At 40.0% G+C, this 19,869-nt stretch overlaps 1 protein-coding gene across 1 annotated transcript; it reads left to right on the forward strand.

Annotated features, from left to right (window-relative positions):
• Positions 1 to 203: 203 nt before the first annotated feature.
• On the forward strand, positions 204 to 3,888 carry LOC148010621 (E3 ubiquitin-protein ligase RZFP34-like). Its single transcript, XM_087671080.1, has 13 exons — positions 204 to 958; positions 1,047 to 1,319; positions 1,435 to 1,522; positions 1,612 to 1,671; positions 1,763 to 1,795; positions 1,894 to 1,971; positions 2,079 to 2,122; positions 2,223 to 2,263; positions 2,373 to 2,455; positions 2,568 to 2,659; positions 2,977 to 3,046; positions 3,149 to 3,190; positions 3,279 to 3,888. Exons 1-13 carry the CDS (start codon positions 807 to 809, stop codon positions 3,417 to 3,419), a joined length of 1,197 nt encoding a protein of 398 aa, XP_087527206.1. The 5' UTR covers positions 204 to 806; the 3' UTR covers positions 3,420 to 3,888.
• The last annotated feature ends 15,981 nt before the right edge of the window (positions 3,889 to 19,869 follow it).

Below are 19,869 nucleotides of genomic sequence, written 5' to 3' on the forward strand. Positions count from 1 at the left end.
GAGTGGTTAAGCTGGTAGCAACTCGAGGCACATTGCATTGAGTTGCGTGGTAAGGGAGTTAAAAGGGGCCCCTATTGTGGGGTCCGGGGGCCGCGGAAGCGGCCCCTGGCTGGGGGGTCCCAGGGGGGCCAGCGGCCCCCCTGGCGGGGGTCCGGGGGCAGCGCCCCCGGCCCGATGGTAAAGGGAATATTCCCTGGAATATTCCCTGGCCGACTAGTGGAGGCTCATATGGTAGGTCGGTCAGCAGGCCGACCTAACGACCTTCGCGGGCTATAAAAGCTAAACCCCTTCGCAGCCATCTCACACTTATCTTTCACCCAGTCAGAGTTGTTGTTCCAGCTAGCCTTAAGCTCTTCACCTATCTTCTGTCTAGATCGCCATCTAAGCTTCATTCATTGGAAGCGCACGGGTGGACAGAGCCATCTTTGTATCAGTTGTTTGGAGTTAAAGAATTTACTGATTCTCCTCTTCTCTGTTGTGTACTCTCTATCTCTTTCTCAGATTCTGTTCGCTGCGCCGTGTAATATTTTACACCCCTGAAGACATGGCAGAAAAGAGGAGAATTGCATGTCACCTGCTTTGCAACTGTTTCAAAGGACAGTGTTTGCTGCGTCCTCTCATGGTAGAAGGGCGTTGCATCCCTTCTAGTAGCGTTTTACACATCGATCATCCATTCAGAACCGGTCTATTAAGCAAACATAGCTTCCAGATGCTGAAACTGGCCGAGCTGACTTTATTGGCAATGCCTTCCCAATGCTGCGGCAATTTATGTTATTTACAGCTGCCAATGCAGATGTTGCTGCAGCATGGAAGACCACAAGAGGCGTCCAACAATGTCTTCACTTCAACCACAGATCATGGCCTTGTTCTTTGTCCGACTAATTGATTGCTATGTTTGCATTGCAGATCAACAACCTGTTTTGTGTTTTATGACTAGACCAAGTTGCTGTTTGCTTCTGTGCGTGCTCGGCTCCTCAAGGGAGGGATCCTACTAGGGCCTTAGCTTTCTCTTTCAGCTTACCGATCGGGCTTTGTGATTCTTGCAGGTTGGCTTTTATAGCCTTGCACCAAGATATTTCTTCTTCATACAGCATGGATGAACATGGCGAAGTGACACGGGATGATGTATCAGTTAGCAGTGTGGAGACTTCTGATTCGGGGTCATCAGATGGAATGTCATCTTCCTATGGCTACGAATCACACCCAAATTTGAACAGGGATGCCATGTCAGCCTCGAGGATTGAAGATGAGGGCTCTGCAAGTCTGTATCAAGACACTGCGTCATCTGGGAGTTCGGTTGAAGGCCAAGTGCAATTCGGGTATGTCAACCAATTCAAGTGATTAAGCTTCATTGGAGACTGGCTGCACGTTATGGTCTTATTTAGCTCTCTTCCACCACGTGGGTAATGGTAATTGATGAATGCTCATTTACAGGTGTGCACATTATAAACGAAGATGCAAGATTCGAGCTCCTTGCTGTGAAGAGATCTTTGACTGCCGGCATTGTCATAACGAAGCAAAAGTAATTAACAGATTTTTGAGTCTTTTATTCCCTTATTTGGAGTTGTTATGACTCTGATTGATTCAAACTTTATGCTTTGCTTTATCCAGAATTCTGTTGTTGCGGATTCAGAGAAGAGTCATGATTTACCTCGGCATGAAGTTACTAAAGTAAGGTGCAGTTAGTATGGATATACTTGTCTCTTTTTTCAGTCATGTTTGTATAGTGCTTACCTGGAACTTATCATGCTGTTGATTCCAGATGATTTGTTCATTGTGCCATACGGAGCAGGAGGTTTGTCTAGTCTGTTCTTTTGCTGATGAAAAGTGCAAAATTATCACATTCTTGTTCTTGTGTGGCTTCTCTTAATCCTGGCCGATATGTAACTGTAGGCTGCCCAGTTCTGTGCTCAGTGCGGGATATGCATGGGGGAGTATTTCTGTGCGAAATGTAAATTCTGGGATGATGATGTGAGTTTTCATTGCGTTTCTCAGGAGCAAAACAGGAAGGACTGTGTATAGCCAGTTGTATTGCCATGAGAGTGATTAATCTAACATTGCAGTTTGGGCTCTTGCAGACAACCAAAGAGCAGTTTCACTGTGATGGGTGTGGAATATGCAGGTATTCTCTCTTCAAGTTTCTGAAGAAGTCCCTATGTTACCCTTATTTATCTCAAGAAATTAAAATGTTCAAATGTGCTGACAAGCCAATTTGTTGCCAGAACGGGGGGCCAGGAGAACTTTTTTCATTGTTATCGATGCGGTATGTCTGGTTACAGGGTTATTTTGTTTATGCAAGTCTTTTTGTAGTACTTAGTAAGTTGCTATATACTGTAGATACATTCAACACCAGTGTGGATATGCATTTACAGGTTGTTGCTATGCGAACGTGCTTAGAGAGAAACATCCATGTATTGAGAGGGCTATGCATCAGAATTGTTCTGTTTGTTTTGAGGTGCGCTTAAAAAAAATTCTTTTGTCTTTTGGAGCAGAGCACAATTGTAACTGGAATGTCAGCAGGTTCGTGTGATTGTGCTTAATATTGGTTGCATTTATTGTATGTACAGTTTTTGTTTGACTCAACGAAGGGCATTACTGTAATGCCATGCGGTCATACCATGCATTTGGACTGCTTAAAGGAGATGAAACTTCATTTTCAGTAAGTCTTGGGCTCTGTCCATTCGTCTCCTCAGTTGGGTCCTTGTTATTAATTTTTTAAACATTACAAGATATCAATGTTCACTTTTACTGTCCTATACTCCTGGCTCCTTGTTATTAATTTTAAAAACCTTCCTCTAGTAGTTGAGGAACGGACACAGGAGCTGCAAATTGCTGTGAGACCTTCCTCTTCCAGGATGGCATGAACTTATTTCATCCCTAACTACTTCTAGTAGGACTTGTAGATGCATATTGCTAATGCAGTTGTGACTGTACATGTTAAAGTTACCATTTTGATTTTCAAAATTGTATTTGCAGATTTACTTGTCCTGTATGTTCAAAGTCTGTGTGCGACATGTCCAGGGTGTGGGAGAAACTAGACGAGGAGGTAATCTGATGTGTCAATATCAAGTCAAGATTAATAACACCGAAGTTATGTAATCCGTGCCCGAGTGCTGGTTTTGTAATCCATTTCTTTGATTTTGGCTAGGTTGCTGCTACACCAATGCCAGAGCTGTATCAAAACAAAATGGTACAGTTTTTAATCTTTTCTTTATTGCAGTGGCTTTTCTTAATCATAACTCATTGCATTATTAACATTTGCATTCGTGCACTTACAGATATGGATCCTCTGCAATGATTGTGGCTCAACCTCTCAAGTTCAATTTCATGTCATAGCTAGGAAGTGTTTGACTTGCAAGTCATATAACACTCGACAGATCAAAGACAGTGATGTGGCTCAGAAACATTATGGAAGCTGAGTGTGTATCCTATGCTTGGAGGCAGGCACTTGCTTTAGTTTTCTAGTAGCACTAAATGCTCAAAGTAGCCTGCTTGCAGCAGACAGCTCCATTGGTTGGGGTGATTCAAAAGGTGAACAAGCAGTAAGATGTTTGCAAGAGTTTTTGCAACTCTGTAAGAACACTAAATTAGTTCTTTTGGATAACTTCATTGTCAGCACACTTGAAATTCCTTCATATTGCGAATATTCATTGACATGGTGGCAAGAAGGATGTTGCAATTGAATCTTCAAAGTTTGCAGGGAGATTTGTAGCACATCCTTTAATGTACACCTTTGGGACCATGTGTCATCTAGAGTGCCAGTTGCCTTGTTATGGATTTGAGCTTTGTTGGTGTAGACCCTTGCATGGCTCTCTGTGACACATTTTTCACTTAGAGCACAGTCCTTGTAACATTGTGTTTACCTAGTCAAGCTCTTTTACGGTCTTATCACCTGCTTTGCCTGACATTTTGCAATGGACTGTTACTACACACCCATGAAAGCCATGTCCCAATTAACTTCTGAGTTGGGTATTATAGATCTTACGTATCATAGAGCTTGTGGAACACGTCATTGTCTATTCAAAAGTGGTGTGGTATGAACGGAGCCACATGCGACACATGTCTATCATGATGTAGTTGAAGCATGAGGGTAGGTTCACATGCAGCAGTAACTGCAAGTAAGAGAGGAGGGGGATGTGCAGGGCCAAGACTATGGGAAGGTGGAGCTGTTTTTCAAGGAGTTCTGTTGTCTTCAGTCATTTACCTATTCATTGATGTGGTGATTTGTGCAGTAGGCATTTTACTTCTTGGTAGAGACTAGTAATTTGAACATAGGCTAGGGTAATTAGTACAACCTGTAATTAGTACAACCTTTACACCAATTATTGAGTGTGGGTCTAAGGCCAAGTAAGTTGATATGGTTGTGTGTTAACTAACTTGGTTTCAGCCCTCGTTCACATACACTAATTGGCATAAAGCAAGTAACTAATGAGTGCTGGCATTTGTTTTCATGTATACCTTAAACATAAATAGGGGTAGTGTCCCTTGGGCTCCTCACCACATAATTAAACACAGGGACAATCATAACTTTTGGGGTTTTCCTTGCATTGTCAGAAACTGTCGTGACATAGTATTGTGTGCGCATGATGTTTCCTATGATGAAGGTGGATGCTTTATTTCAAGAATCTATTTCGATTGCCTAGATGATGAAGCCAAGTGGAGCAAGTTATCAAAATTCAGAGATGATGGAGTCTAAGAGGGGTTATTCATCAAAATGTGTGAACTTTTTGGACATTCCATCCACTTCCTTTGTTGGAATGTTAGGAAATGAGTGGATGTGTGCCATACGCCAACCATCTTTATTAACAAGCTTTTTATCAATCTAGATTCTTTTGTAGACTTTGCATAGTTGTGGATTATTGTTGATGATGTTGGTATTGAGATGCTTCTAGATTTTGGTAGCTCTTTGTTTTCTATTAGTGAACATTTAATAGGGTGGTTGAGTTTGCAGTTGCATCATAATTATGTGCTACACATGAAACAAATATTTGTTTGGAGACCACTAGACATAAGGTTTTGTGTGAATTTCAAATAATGGAATATAGTAATGGTTCATTGTGTAGTTGCACAATGGAATCCCCTTGGAGGGGTCTTGATGCAAGGCGTACCATGGAATACCTTGCACAAAAGGCACACAAAAGTGTAAGTATGGAAGCAAGTATATAGGCATAAGAGACTTATAGTAGGCAAAGAGAGCAGAATGGCCCTTCTTGGGGGCTATCACATTATGAAAGAGGTTACAATCAGAAGGCGCACACATTGTGGGATGACTTGGAATCTGGGCTCACGGGAGGGAGGAGCTATCAATGTGTATCCATCATGACTAAACACTATGCGTGAGGGATTGGGTTGCATTACTAGATAATTTAGGCAAGTCCAAACATTTCACTTCTATAGACATGGCTTTCATGTACTAGTAGTGATCTATAAATCCTTTGGATTGTAAGATGGTCTTTTAGACCTCAAAGGATCTATTTAAAAAAAATTTGTCATGTCAATGGTTTTTTTAGTACACCTAGTGTTTTCAAAGATTGGCCCATCTTTTTTTTTTTTGGATCTCATTGAAGTTGGAGCTTTGATGATGTATTTAGATGATACTTGGATACATGTCTCCACTTGAGAACAATTTGGTTTTAGTTGTAGGTAGTTTCAGACATCTAAATTTCACAAAAACTTCTCTAATTTGCATTGATGCATCTAATATAATACTTGAGAGTAGCCATACTTCAACAAGATGATTACGATATATGGTTGTTGAGGGTTGAAATGACTTGATTTTTGGTTGATTTTTTGTTTTTTTTTTGGATAGAATGGTTGATTTTTGATGGATTTTGAATGATATTTAGTTGTTTTGAAAGTATTTGGAAATATTTTAGATGAGATTGATTATGTTTTGAAAGCTCATGATATTTTATATTGGAGATATGATGTTCTCACATGTTTTGTTGATGTTTTGATAGTGTCTGATTGATTTTGTTTGAGTTTGTTGATATTTTATTTTGCTCTGTTTTTCTTTTGTATGAGGGGTTAGAATAATGATTGATGAAGTTTGAGGAGTGTTTAGAAGTTTATTAATTGATTCTTGATGGCTTTGAATGATTTAAGTGAGCTTAAGGCTTTTTAATGGCCTTCTGTATGGTACTATAAACCCTCTGTTGAGCTTCAGAAGAGTCTCTGTCTCTGTTCTGTTTTGTTATGTATACTTTTGTAACTCTAATGATGGATGAATATGTAGCTTGGAAAAGTTTTTTAATCTTGGAAAGAGATGAATATAAGTTCAAAATAGCTTGAAGAAGTAGTTGCTGAAGACTTGAAGTAAAGACTGAAGTAACAATGACACTAATGAGTTACAAAGAGACATTGTATGGCTCTGGTGACCTTTCATATTAGACATACCTCTTAGGAGGGGTATTCACGACCAAAGAGGGGTTATGAATGATTATGCTTGATTATCTCATCGTACTATTGAGAGAGAGTATGTATGAGAGAGAAAAAGTGAAAGATAGCAAAATTGTAAAACAATGTATCTATGAGAGAGATTGTGAGAGAAAGCTACGGACTTTTGAAGAAGAATACCATGTGATGAATTCCATTCAAAGTGGTGTATTCTCTTGTGTCTTTGTGGTATCTTGATGAGTTTTATGAAGAATATGAAGATTTCTTGTTCTTGGTGTTCTTTTCCTTGTTGTGGACACACCAAATATGAAAAATATGTTTGTCGATGATATAAGATAGATTTTCTTGCAGTGGATTCCTCATTTTCTTGGTGTTTCTTTTGGGGGTCCATGTTTTTAGTGCACAACAGTCCGGGAAACTTGCCATCGACAAGCATTAGAAGAGATTGAAAATGAAATAAATGGCATTGCCAAGAGGAGAAGAATTCAATGGATGATTGCAAAGTTTCTTCTATCATTGAAGAATTGGAAATTTTCATTGCCAAAGCCACTTTCTATAAGAAATTCATCCCACAATGGCGGAAATATATAACCATCCTAATGCAAGCTCTATGTGGTGGACTGCTTTCTCTCCTTGTTGAAGCAATAGAAACATACATTATGGCGACAAGTTGTTTGGGAACAAACTGAAGTGTAGGAACAAAGTTAATGACTATCCATAGAAGATTTAACATTCATTGAGAGGTTTTTAGACATCATCAAGTGGAAAATCGTGAAGAAGCTTCAGGAGTCGTGGTCATTGGAGGTTCATGAGAACAAGAAAGAAAAGAGTTGGAACTTGTTCGTGGATGCTCAACAACAGGATAGGTGGGACACATGGTGCACTGACAACATTCTATTTGTCCAATTAGCTGCCCACTGGAAGTTGGTAGAATCACAACATACATTGTGAAAACCATTAGAACTTGGCATTACTATGATGATGACACTATGATGATGCTCAAACGAATGAGACGAATGAGTTTTGATACCTTCAGAATTGAATATCTTTCCCTCTATAGTAGATTGAAAGCTAAATTCAGAGATGTTAAAAAGAAGGAAGTAGAGGAAATGTTAGCAAGAGAGTCCTCTAGAGACTAAAGTCCTGATTCTGTTCTGTGGAGTACAAACCAACCGAGTGGAGTTAATTCCCTGATGAATGACACAATCAAGAGGCAAGTATTAGAATGAGTCCAGAGGTATGTGAGAAGAGAGAATGCAAAAATCAAAGTCGAGAACATCAATAGAAATCTCTTTTGACACCCTAGCAATACTCTTTACAGAAGTCCCCATGGCGACTCAAGGTTCCTTTTTTAGTTAGATTTGTCTTGGAAATATTAATGACATGCCTATGAATGTAGTCCCATTGCCTGTCTTTTAAGGGAAAGTACAATGAAGACCCTAATATTTATATGGCAGAGTTGATGGTAGCGTGTGTAGTTAACAATGCCAAAACCCTTGAGCATTGGTTGGCGATATTGCCCGCCACTTTTAGAGGCACATCGTTTCACTAGTATGAGAGACAAGCAGTAGAAACTTTGGGCACATGGGATGACCTAAAGTTGGCCTTCCTCACTAAATTCAAGCGTAAAGGTTTTGAAGAGCATATGTGAGAGGAGTTCATGAACCTAAATCAGTCCTTTGATGAATGAGTAGAAGCATATGTCTCTAGAATTGAATCCATACTGAAGAGATAAACCAAATACACCATCATTTGGATGAAGGCATTTAGAAGTGAGTTTTCCTTTGAGGCCTACAACTAGAAGTTTGCAAGTTTGTGGAATTGAGAAGACTAGTCAATATGCAAGTTGCAGTGGAAGGTACAAGATTGCATGATAACATTGAAGCAAGGCTGTCAATGACCTCAGAAAGAGGAGTCCTACCTTCTCCCATGCCAGGAATGGTATACCCACCATGGCTGCAGACGACAATACCTCAAATGATGATTCAACAACAACAACAATGGCTTCAAATAGTTCCTCCAATGGCGACTCAACAATAGTGGAACCCTACTAGCTGGAACCAACAACCCCTAGTCTCAATAGGAGCCTTGAATCAGAACTAGAACAAAGGCCCCTCTAGATCAACCCAACCAATTTATGCAGTGATTACATAGGCTTCCCAAAACCTTACTACAAGTATTCTAGGAGGTAAAAATTTGAAGGACTACATGTCTAATTCAATTGCAAGCACCAAGAAGGTGTTGATAGATGTGATTACAGAACAACTACATATGCTGAAGGTAAATACAACCAAAATATCCAATCCAATAAGAGGTGGAAGAGATATGATGCGGTCTAATACATGGTGTGGAAAGTGCCATCAAGCATGACATTTAGCCACTGAATGTACTCAAAAATCAACTATCCTTGCAGTCTTTTGTTTGTAAAGTTTGAGGAAGAACCATACAGAAGATATTTGCTCTCTGAAGGAGATGTACGAAAGAAGAAAAAAAGACGAAGAAGCAAGATTCAACTTGTTGGAATCCAAGATGATCACCTAGGATATCAGACCAAAGCCTAGGGAGTTTGGTCTTAATTTCGGCCGAAGAAGGTTTCCCTCTTAAAGTTATAGAGGACGACAGTTTGGTGGTGGCCAGAGGTAAGAAGTGGAGTACTACAGATGTGGAGAAAAGGGTCATATCTCACCAAATTGTCCAAACCCTAGAAGGTCTATGGACTATTAATGCCTATGCAGTCGATGCAAAGGAGAAGGCCATACTACAAAAGACTGTCCTAGTCCACCTCCTGTGAAAGTGGTGCGCAGATCGGACGCAGGTAGCTCACGTAGTGAATTCCCAAAGGTCCCCAAGAACAAAGCACTCTACTTTTTAGCACAAAAACCAATGTCAAAACAAGCACGACATGAGACAAGAGACAAATTGGGTTGAATCTCCCCCATGCCTTGTGTGAGCGCTTCACAAAGCATGTATTTAATGTATATTTCCAATCTTTTTGCTCAAAAATAGCCCAATTACAAAAATATGACAAGCTTTTAGCTTTTGAGTTTGCTTTCTACCAAAAATAGGAAAATAAAGCTAATGGACGGTGCCCATAGTGTCTGGCACGCCCAATCTCAATGTCCAAATAGAAATAACATATCCAGGCGCATAAGCGCATACAAAATAATAATAAATAATCGATGTCTCTATAGACATAACAAAATATAGGCGTGGCGCCTATCAAAATATAGTCCAAAGGTCGAAAACCCGCTAGACTCCAATGCTTTCCTCCGCCACTGCTGCTATCTCTACACATCAACTGAAGCATTCACAATCGTTAGTAAAATAACACAATTAAACCGACAAAAGTGAATACCTAGCAGTCTTCAGCTACATAAATAAATCAACTGGTTAGAAATAAATCCTAACCTTAATTTATTACGAGTGCGCACTCTAAACTCATAAACGTTTATTAATTTAATATGCATTTTGCGGAATCACCCGCTATGGAATCACCCATGTACACACTAAATTAATGAAATGCCCGAAAAGGACAGGCGTCCCCATCAACTTCTCGCACAAAGAATCCTCTTTGCGTATGAGCCCCGGTCATCTAAGTTTACGGAATCCACCGTAAAACCTCACGGAATCCACCGTGGAATATGCCTCCTGGCATCATACCCCCGGGGTGGGATAGCAATTGACCTCAATTGCTATTAGCTCAATGTGGAGCTAACAGAGTGGGGAAAGCATTTAGGTCTCTAGCGTGCATCCATTGTGCTTCTTCTACAGGATGGTTCTTAAATTTCACGAGATATCTAGAGTACCTTCGGCCAGTTCTAGTGGTCATGTAATCAGTGTCTATGATGGCTTCTGGTTCAAGGATTTCAGTCTCTTCTTCTAGTAAAGGTGGGTTTTCATAGACAGGGTGGATAGATAATTGTCCTCTAAATGGTCTCAATAAACTAATATGAAATGTATTATGAATTTTCCAATGGGATGGCAATTCTAACTTGAATGCATTGTCATTAATCTTATGAATGATTCTAAATGGTCCGTAGAATCTAGGGGCTAATTTGACAACTGGATGTCTATCTACACTTTGCAGTCTACGCTTCTCTATTCTAAGCCAAACATAATCATCAACTTTGAAATTCATGGCTTGTCTTTTCTTGTTGGCTTGTTTGGTATATGATTGTTGGGCTTTAGCAATCATATCCTTGACCTCATCAAAAATAGTGTTATGCATAACAGCAATATCATCGGCACTTTGTATTCTATTAGACAAAGATGCAACAGGTGTAGATAATCTATATCCATAAATAACTTCAAAAGGTGCTTTCTTTGTAGATGTGTGCGGTGTATTATTGTATGCAAACTGTAATAAATGTAAGTGAGTATCCCATGTCTGAGGTTTAGAGATAGTGTATGCACGTAAAAGATCTAGAATAGTGCTATTTGTGGCTTCTGTTTGTCCGTTTGTTTCTGGATGAAATGCAGATGAAAAATCAATCTTTGTGCCTAGATTTGCAAACAGTGTAATCCAGAAATTATTACAAAATCTAGAATCTCTATCTGAAATAATCACTTTCGGCAATCCATGGCTAGTAAAAACAGTTTTCAAAAATAACTGTGCTGCTTGTGATGCTGTTAAAGTTTTCTTACATGCAATGAAATATGCTTGCTTACTAAATCTATCTACAATTGTCCAAATCATGTCATGGTTAGATTTAGTATTTGGTAAGCCAGTAATGAAATCCATAGATATATGTTCCCAAGGTTTAGATGGAATAGATAAAGGCATTAATAGTCCATACTGTTTACCATGATGTCTCTTTATTCTTTGACAAATCAAACATTCAGAAACGAAATTAGATACATCTGCATCCATATGCGGCCAATAAAAATCTTCAGTTAACATGCGTAATGTAGAAATGATACCTCTATGACCTTGATATGGGGGACAATGAATTTCATTCAAAACAAATGATCGGAATGGAATAGTAACACACAGTCTCTTTTCAAAGAACATGAATCCATCATTATATGACAATGAATCAACAGGAATGAAATTATTTTGAACTAATTTTTGCCAATCAGAATGAAAAGTAATATCCTGGTGATATGTGTCTTTCATAGCAATCAAAGAATCAAAAGATATGATAGAAATGTTATGAATTGCAAGTCTTCTACTTAATGCATCGGCAACTACATTTTCTTTTCCAGGTTGGTATTGAATGATAGGATGGAAACTTTGAATGAATGAAGCCCATTTGATATGGCGGTCAGAAATTTGGGGTTGGCTAAGTAGATGTCTAATGCTTTGCTGGTCGGTCTTTATCATGAATTCTGAACCCATTAAATAATGCTTCCATTGTTTTGATGCTTGAACAACTACTAAGAGTTCCTTGTCATAAGTGGAATATTTAAGCTCAGAGGGTTTCAGCTTAGAACTAGAATATGCTATTGGATGGTTGTCTTGCATTAGCACAGCTCCTATTCCTGATCCGCTAGCATCAGTCACAACTAGAAAGAATGGTCTGTTAAAGTCAGGCAATTGTAGGACAGGGGCATTGGTCAATGCACGTTTAAGTAAATCAAAGGATTTCTGCTGGTTTTCAGTCCATTGATAAACAATACCTTTCTTAAGAAGTTTGGTCAGTGGTAAAGCAAGTAATGAGAAATTACGTACAAACTTCCTATAGAAACTAGCAAGACCAAGGAATGAGCGTAATTCATGTACATTTTTAGGAATAGGCCAATGCAATATTGCGTCAATTTTCTTAGGATCAACTTTTATTCCTTCTTTTGATACAATATGACCTAGATATTCTATTTCTGTCTTAAAGAATTCACTCTTGTCAGGATTTGCAAACAATTGATTTTCTTTCAGTAATTGAAAAACTAATGATAAATGCTCATAATGCTCTTTTTCACTTTGACTGAACACTAAAATATCATCAAAGAAAACAATCACACAATATTGATATTTTAGAAAAATACGGTTCATCATTCTACTGAAAGTGGCAGGTGCATTAGTTAATCCAAATGGCATGACTAAGAATTCGTAATGGCCAAACTGTGTCCTGAATGCAGTCTTAAATATGTCGGATCTATCTAGCCTCACCTGATGATATCCAGATTTAAGGTCAATTTTACTAAATATAGAAGATCCTTGCAGTTTGTCCATAAGGTCATCAACTCTAGGTATAGGATACCTATTCTTTACAGTGATCTTGTTTAATGCTCGGTAGTCAATACACATCCGATAAGTATTATTCTTTTTCTTGACTAGGAGCACAGGTGCACCGAATGGAGAACTGCTAGGTCGAATTAAACCTCTATTTAGTAATTCTTCTACTTGAGTCTGGATTTCTTTTTGCTCTATTTGATTGTGCCTATATGGAGCTTTGCAAGGTGGTTGTGTGCCAGGTATTAGGTCAATCTTATGGTCTTCTGGACGTGATGGAGGTAAACCTGGTGGTAGGTCTTCTGCAAAACAGTCCTTAAAATATGCAAGAAATTCCTTATGCCTAGGGTGCATATGAGTTTCTTTTGCGTGCAATTCATTCACCCAAATGAGATATGATTTAGTATTCTTGCGTAGTGCACGTTTTGCTTGAGTATGCGAAAGCAGTGGAAACATATGAGATGCATGCATACCAAATAATGTAATAGATTTTCCTTGAAAATTAATATTCATTGTGTGTGTGGAATAATCTATATTGGGATTATGTTGGTGTCTCCATGGCATTCCTAGAATAATGTCGCTAGACTGTAATGGGACAACTAAGAAATTTCTTCTTTCAGTATATGGACCAATTTGAATTTCTAAATCTTGAACTTCTTGTGTGCCATTGTACCTAGTGCCTAAAAATGCAGCTTTTATGCGATAATGCGTAGGTACTGTATGCAATTTCAATTCCTTTACCAATTTTGCTGAAATAAAGTCATGCGTACTACCGTCATCATGCAATACAGTTCTTTCTTTTCCATGCACCATACATTTCATAGTCAACAATGAATGTGAAGTAGGCATACCTGGTAAAGTGTCGGAAGTAGTAGTAGGATCATCTTCTTCTTCAGTGAAATCCGGCATATCCTCATGCTCGTCCTCGTCCATAGCTCCAAGGTAGTTGATATGTGCTGATGGCTTCTTTGAATGACAATTTGCTGCGAGATGGCCTGGCTGGTGATACTTGTAACATACGATAGGCTTGGCTTTGGTCACATTATTTGCAATGGCTGGGAGTCTGGGTATATTTGGATTTGCTTGTTGGATAGGCTTAGGATTTGGATTGACAGTAGATGGTAATGCGGGTGGTTTAGGCCAATTCTTGCGAAAAGATGGTGATGAAAAACGACCTGGATTAAACCTTCTGAAATTTGAATTGAAATGTTTAGATCCATAATTACCGTTTGCCTGGAATGGCTGTGGTCGTCGATCTCTTCCACGTAACTTATCTTCAGTGTCGTGAGCTAAGGAGATGGCATCTTCAAGGGTAGCAGGCTTGAACATATTCACCTCAGCGTAGTAATGTCCAAGAAGTCCAGACATGTACTTCCGCTTATGTGTCGTCTCTGGTACGTCTTCAAGCATGCGTAGCTGTAAGAGTGCATTCCAAAAACGCTCTGTATACTGTGGAATAGGCTCACGGTCGCGTTGTTGAAGTAAATCCCATTGCTTGATAGCCTTCTCATGAAATTGCGGTGGAAGGAAATTTTGCATGAACTTCTTCTTGAAATCTTCCCATGTAGCAGGACATTCTATACTCTTGCGGACTACAGTCCACCAAAGTGATGCTCTGTCTATCAGATGATTAGTAACACACTTGATTTTATCTTTCTCAGGATAAGTTTCCTCATGGAAATAGTCATCAAACTGGCTAATGAATGATAAAACAGTCTTTCCTTCTCTTATGCCATTGAAAGTGCGAAACTTGAAACTTCGTTTACTTATCTTGGATTCCTTGAGAATGGTTTGTGCTTCAAGAGTGGCGTCGATGGTACGGCGTATCAAATCTTCAGCTTGAGGTTCTTCTTTGTCAGTGGACGCTCCTTGTAGCTTTGTCAATTCAGATAGGTAAAACAGCTTGCTGCGAACAACTTTCCAGTTCTGAGTTTTTGCAAACGAACAAGTCTTCTAGGAGTTTCGAGCGTTAGTCAGTTCTGATTTAGTCTGACTTGCAGAGTTGCAGACTTAGCAGACTTGCAGGGTTGTTGACTTGCTGAACTTAGCCGATTTGCAGAACTTGCAGGACTTGATTCCAAGTGACTTACGGAACTTGTCTTCTGGAGTGCGTGACCGAGAGTTTGCAGACTTGTCTGCCCAGTAGAACTTGCAGAGTATAGTATGGCTTAAGCTTAATTAGTTAAGCTTAAGGTAATAAGCTTAAGTAAGTCCGCCGTTTTTCTGATCGTGGGGGGGGGGGGCGTTTTCCTTCACGCGGATTTTTCGGGACCCTCTTCTTGCCAGTCGATTGACGATTTGAAGCTTTTTTAAAGTTTCTTAAGCTTAAGACTAAGCTTTAAGCTCAAACTAAACTTGATTAGGAAAGATCTTATCTGTAACTCCACGACTTCATGAAGGAAGTGTTTGAGTGGTCCTCCGCCGACAGAGAGTGGTCCTTCGCGATCTGACAGTAGAAATAGGGGTTCTTGATCGCCAGAAGTCTGCCTGTATCGACGGTTCGCGACGAGATTGACTGTAGAGGCCGTTTGTTCCTGGAGCTCCGCCTTTGCCCGAGATTGGTAGCGATTGGAAGCCCTTGATCTCTGCTCCGCTCTGATACCACTGGTGCGCTGATCGGACGCAGGTAGCTCACGTAGTGAATTCCCAAAGGTCCCCAAGAACAAAGCACTCTACTTTTTAGCACAAAAACCAATGTCAAAACAAGCACGACATGAGACAAGAGACAAATTGGGTTGAATCTCCCCCATGCCTTGTGTGAGCGCTTCACAAAGCATGTATTTAATGTATATTTCCAATCTTTTTGCTCAAAAATAGCCCAATTACAAAAATATGACAAGCTTTTAGCTTTTGAGTTTGCTTTCTACCAAAAATAGAAAAATAAAGCTAATGGACGGTGCCCATAGTGTCTGGCACGCCCAATCTCAATGTCCAAATAAAAATAACATATCCAGGCGCATAAGCGCATACAAAATAATAATAAATAATCGATGTCTCTATAGACATAACAAAATATAGGCGTGGCGCCTATCAAAATATAGTCCAAAGGTCGAAAACCCGCTAGACTCCAATGCTTTCCTCCGCCACTGCTGCTATCTCTACACATCAACTGAAGCATTCACAATCGTTAGTAAAATAACACAATTAAACCGACAAAAGTGAATACCTAGCAGTCTTCAGCTACATAAATAAATCAACTGGTTAGAAATAAATCCTAACCTTAATTTATTACGAGTGCGCACTCTAAACTCATAAACGCTTATTAATTTAATATGCATTTTGCGGAATCACCCGCTATGGAATCACCCATGTACACACTAAATTAATGAAACGCCCGAAAAGGACAGGCGTCCCCATCAACTTCTCGCACAAAGAATCCTCTTTGCGTATGAGCCCCGGTCATCTAAGTTTACGGAATCCACCGTAAAACCTCACGGAATCCACCGTGGAATATGCCTCCTGGCATCAGAAAGCTACTCCTGATATCCAAAAGAAGACCCAAGAACCCACTTCCAATTTGATGGAATTAGAGGTTGTTGCAATAACATGTGCTAAGAAAGGAGAACCCGCAGTTCTATAAGAGAACATTCCCTTTACTAAATCAGTGAAGTTCAATCTTCCTACTAGGGAGAAACAAAATAATGTAGCACAAAACAATGTAGTACAGAGCCCTTCAGTAGCATAGAGAGCTATAGAGACAGTTATAGAGACAGGACCGGAGGTCCAAGAGATAGAGGATGCCGAAGTATCCCTAGAAGTAGAAGAAATGTAGAGGTTTCCGCTCCTAGAAGACAAAGGGAAGATAAAAGTGGGTGTTGCCCTATTTCCTAGCCAATTGGAAAAGCCCATAGATCCTATCAAAGAATATGACTTGGTCAAAGGGAAGATAAAAGTGGGTGTTGCCCTATTTTCTAGCCAATTGGAAAAGCCCATAGATCCTATCAAAGAATATGACTTGGTTAAAGACCTAGACACTTTTAAACCTAACCTAACATTCTGGAAATTATTGATGTTGTCTCCTAGCTATTGAAAGAAATGCAAAAGCATGTTGACAAGAAGAAGGGGCCTAAGGATAGCTCCTTTACAGCCACCAAGTCCAACAAAGCCCTAGAGCCTGTGAAAGAAGTGGATGTAGCTAACGCTTTCTTGGATCTAGGTACCCCAGAGATTGGCGTATGGATTGAAGGATGCTTTTATAGAAGACATGTTGATTGATGGAGGCTCATCAGTGAGCATAATGACTGATGTGATGAAGGATCTAGACTTGCAAGGAATGCAGCCTATGCAGTGGCTTATCAGACTAGCAGACCAAGTAGAGTCAAGCCTTTGTGTGTTCTCTTGTATTTGAAGACAACCTTCACAGGAAGGATTATTGGCTAACATATCTGGTGGTCAAACCAAATTTCTACGGGACCTTATACCCTCTAATGCTGGGAAGACCATGGCTTTTTGAAGTAAGGGCACGGATGGATTGGTTCAAAGGAACCCTAACCCTAGGTAGAGGAGCCAACAAAGTGGTGTTGAAGTTGTATGGATCGCAAAAAGGCAATGGATCCAATTTCATTAAAGTCATCATAGACTCTTGTAACAAAGTAACAGATGGCACATCAAGAGATGAAGAGGCCGTCAAACAAATCTTTTCCAAGAAAATAGAGAGACAGTCCTTGACAGTGGGCACTATAAGCCATCTGCTAAAAGAAGCCAAGTTTTTATCAATGGGTGAATACCTCCTACCTGAACCCAAATTGACTTCTAAAATTACCTTTAAGAGTGAGATAGCAGAAGCATGGATGTACTGGTTCTCCCTATTACATGGCTATAGTAGAGATAGAGACAGATGTAGAGACAGAAAGAGTAGGCAGACACAGAAGTAGAGGACATAATAGAGAGTCTATTCTTCTTTTATAGAGCCTCCACAGAGGTAGCAGAGTCTGAAAAGAACGAAGATGGTAGTGAGGTAGAAGACTATGATAGTGGGTTGGAAGAATCTATCCTACTCGCAGAAGGCACAAATGAGGAAGAAGTTCCAGGGGCTACAAAGAAGCAAAAGGTCCCATGCTGTTAGAAAAAATGACTATGGTACCTTTTGGACAGGCTAATGAGTCACATCGTATGCAAAAGATCCATAAGAAATGGATTAAGAAGAATAAGCCTCCATTCAGCAGTGGCTCTTGTTGCCCTAATCCACCCTTTCCAAGAGAATATGATGACGATGCACCTTGCCAATAACCATCAGTTCGACAACTCAAACATAACTCAAAAGATTCATGTTATGTGACGTCCTGGGATGTATCCTCGGAAAATGAGTCCTCAAGCCAAGAAGTAACTTATCCTCAAACCAAATCTGAAACCACTCTAATACCCTTTTAGCTTCCCAACCAAGAAGGAGCAAGCCAAGTCTCCACTGGAAGAGGAAGTTGGTTCTAGTGGAACCTTAGAAGAGAGGAGACCACTCCTTTGAAGAAGTCGGATCTATGCCCACAAGCTGTCCGTGGGACATTCATTCATGAAGTGGAAGGAGAAAAGAAATTAACGTTTGTGGATGATGATGTTACCGAACGTCACCTGATCGTGGGTATCAATCTTCTAGAATAAGAATTATCGATCCTGCAAGCATGGCCTATTGAAGGAGAACTTAGACGTGCTTGCATGGATGTACAAATATTTGAAGGGTATTGATCCTACACTATGCCAAAATCACATCGACCAACCCCAAGCCTGTGAGGCACAAACAAATTCGCATGAATCCAAATTACTTTGTCCTAGTGAAGGCCGAATTATTGAAGCTTCTTGAAGCTAAGTTTATCTATCCACCCAATGGCCAATAGTGAATGGGTTTCGCCCATTGTGGTAGTACCCAAGAAGAATGGAAAACTGTGAATATGTGTGGAGTTTCAAAAATTGAATTCCAAAACCAAGAAGTATCATTTCCCTATCCCTTTCACAAGCCAATTGTTGGACATAGTGGTAGGCCATGAACTTTATTCTCTCTTGGATGGATTCAGTGGATGTAATCAAGTCCATATTACAGAAGAAGATAAATCCAAAACAACCTTCACAACAAAATGGGGGACCTATGCTTACAGAGTGATGCCGTTTGGGTTCTATAATGCCCTTGTTACCTTCCAATGAGTGATGATAGATGCATTCCAAAACCATATGCATGACTTCATTGAGGTGTATCTAGATGACTTCTATGTCTATAGCCTAATCCATGAGCATTGGGGGATACCTAGAGCAATGCTTTGACAAATGTCAAGAGTATGGGATATCTCTCAACCTCGACAAGTGTTTCTTTGAAGCCTCTTCGGGAGTTCTTCTAGGCCACATTGTCTTTGCACAGGGGATAACAACTGACCCTGCAAAGATCAAGAAGATCGTAGTCTTAACAACACCAACCAATCTCAAATAGTTGAGGAGATTCATTGGCCATGTGGGCTATTACAGAAGGTTTATTGCGCACTTTACAACAAAGAAAGTCCCATTGCATAAACTCCTCAGAAAAGATGTAGAGTTCACATGGACCACTGATTGTGATGAGGCATTCAACACTCTGAAACAATGTCTGATTGAAGCACCCATCCATCAACCTCCTGATTGGATGAAGGAGTTCCATGTGCACACTGATGCATCAGTCAAAGGCCTAGGTATATTCGTATGCCAAAAGGGTCCCTCAAAGTTAGATCAACTTATCTATTATGCTAGCTTAAAAGTAATCAACAGAGAAAGGAATTATACTGTGACGGAGCTGGAGTGCCTAGCAATGGTGTTCACCTTGGAGAAGTTTTGACACTACTTGCTATCGACACACTTCAAATTCTATGTGGATCACGAGGCCCTATCCTTCCTCTGATGAACAAGACCAATGTGAAGGGAAGAATGATGAGATGGCTCCTTTTGTTTCCAAACTTTGAAGTGGTTACCAAACCCGATCGCTCCCATGTCTTGGTTGATCATCTGTCATGAATCCCTCAGAGTGACGACGAAGAGCAGAATGATCCAGACCTTCATGATGCTTTTCTTTTTCTAGTCGAAACAGTTACCCCTTGGTACGTAGACATAGCCAATCTCTCGGTAACCCAACAGTATCCCTCTGGTATCTCTAATCGTGAGAAGAAGAAGCTTATGTTGGACTCATCCCCTTATACCTTTTTAGGCGGCGATCTGTATAAGAAAGGCAAAGATAAAGTACTGCGCAAATGTGTTGCAAGAGATGAAATTGGAATAGTGCTAAAAGCATGCCATGACAAGTCCTGTCGCGGCGGACACTTTGCAGGAGAAGTGATCCACATAGAATTTGAAGG

This window comes from Lygodium microphyllum, chromosome 29 (assembly GCF_053477565.2).
Source record: "Lygodium microphyllum isolate KBCC chromosome 29, Lygodium_microphyllum_v1.1.10, whole genome shotgun sequence".
Taxonomy (NCBI): Eukaryota; Viridiplantae; Streptophyta; class Polypodiopsida; order Schizaeales; family Lygodiaceae; genus Lygodium; species Lygodium microphyllum.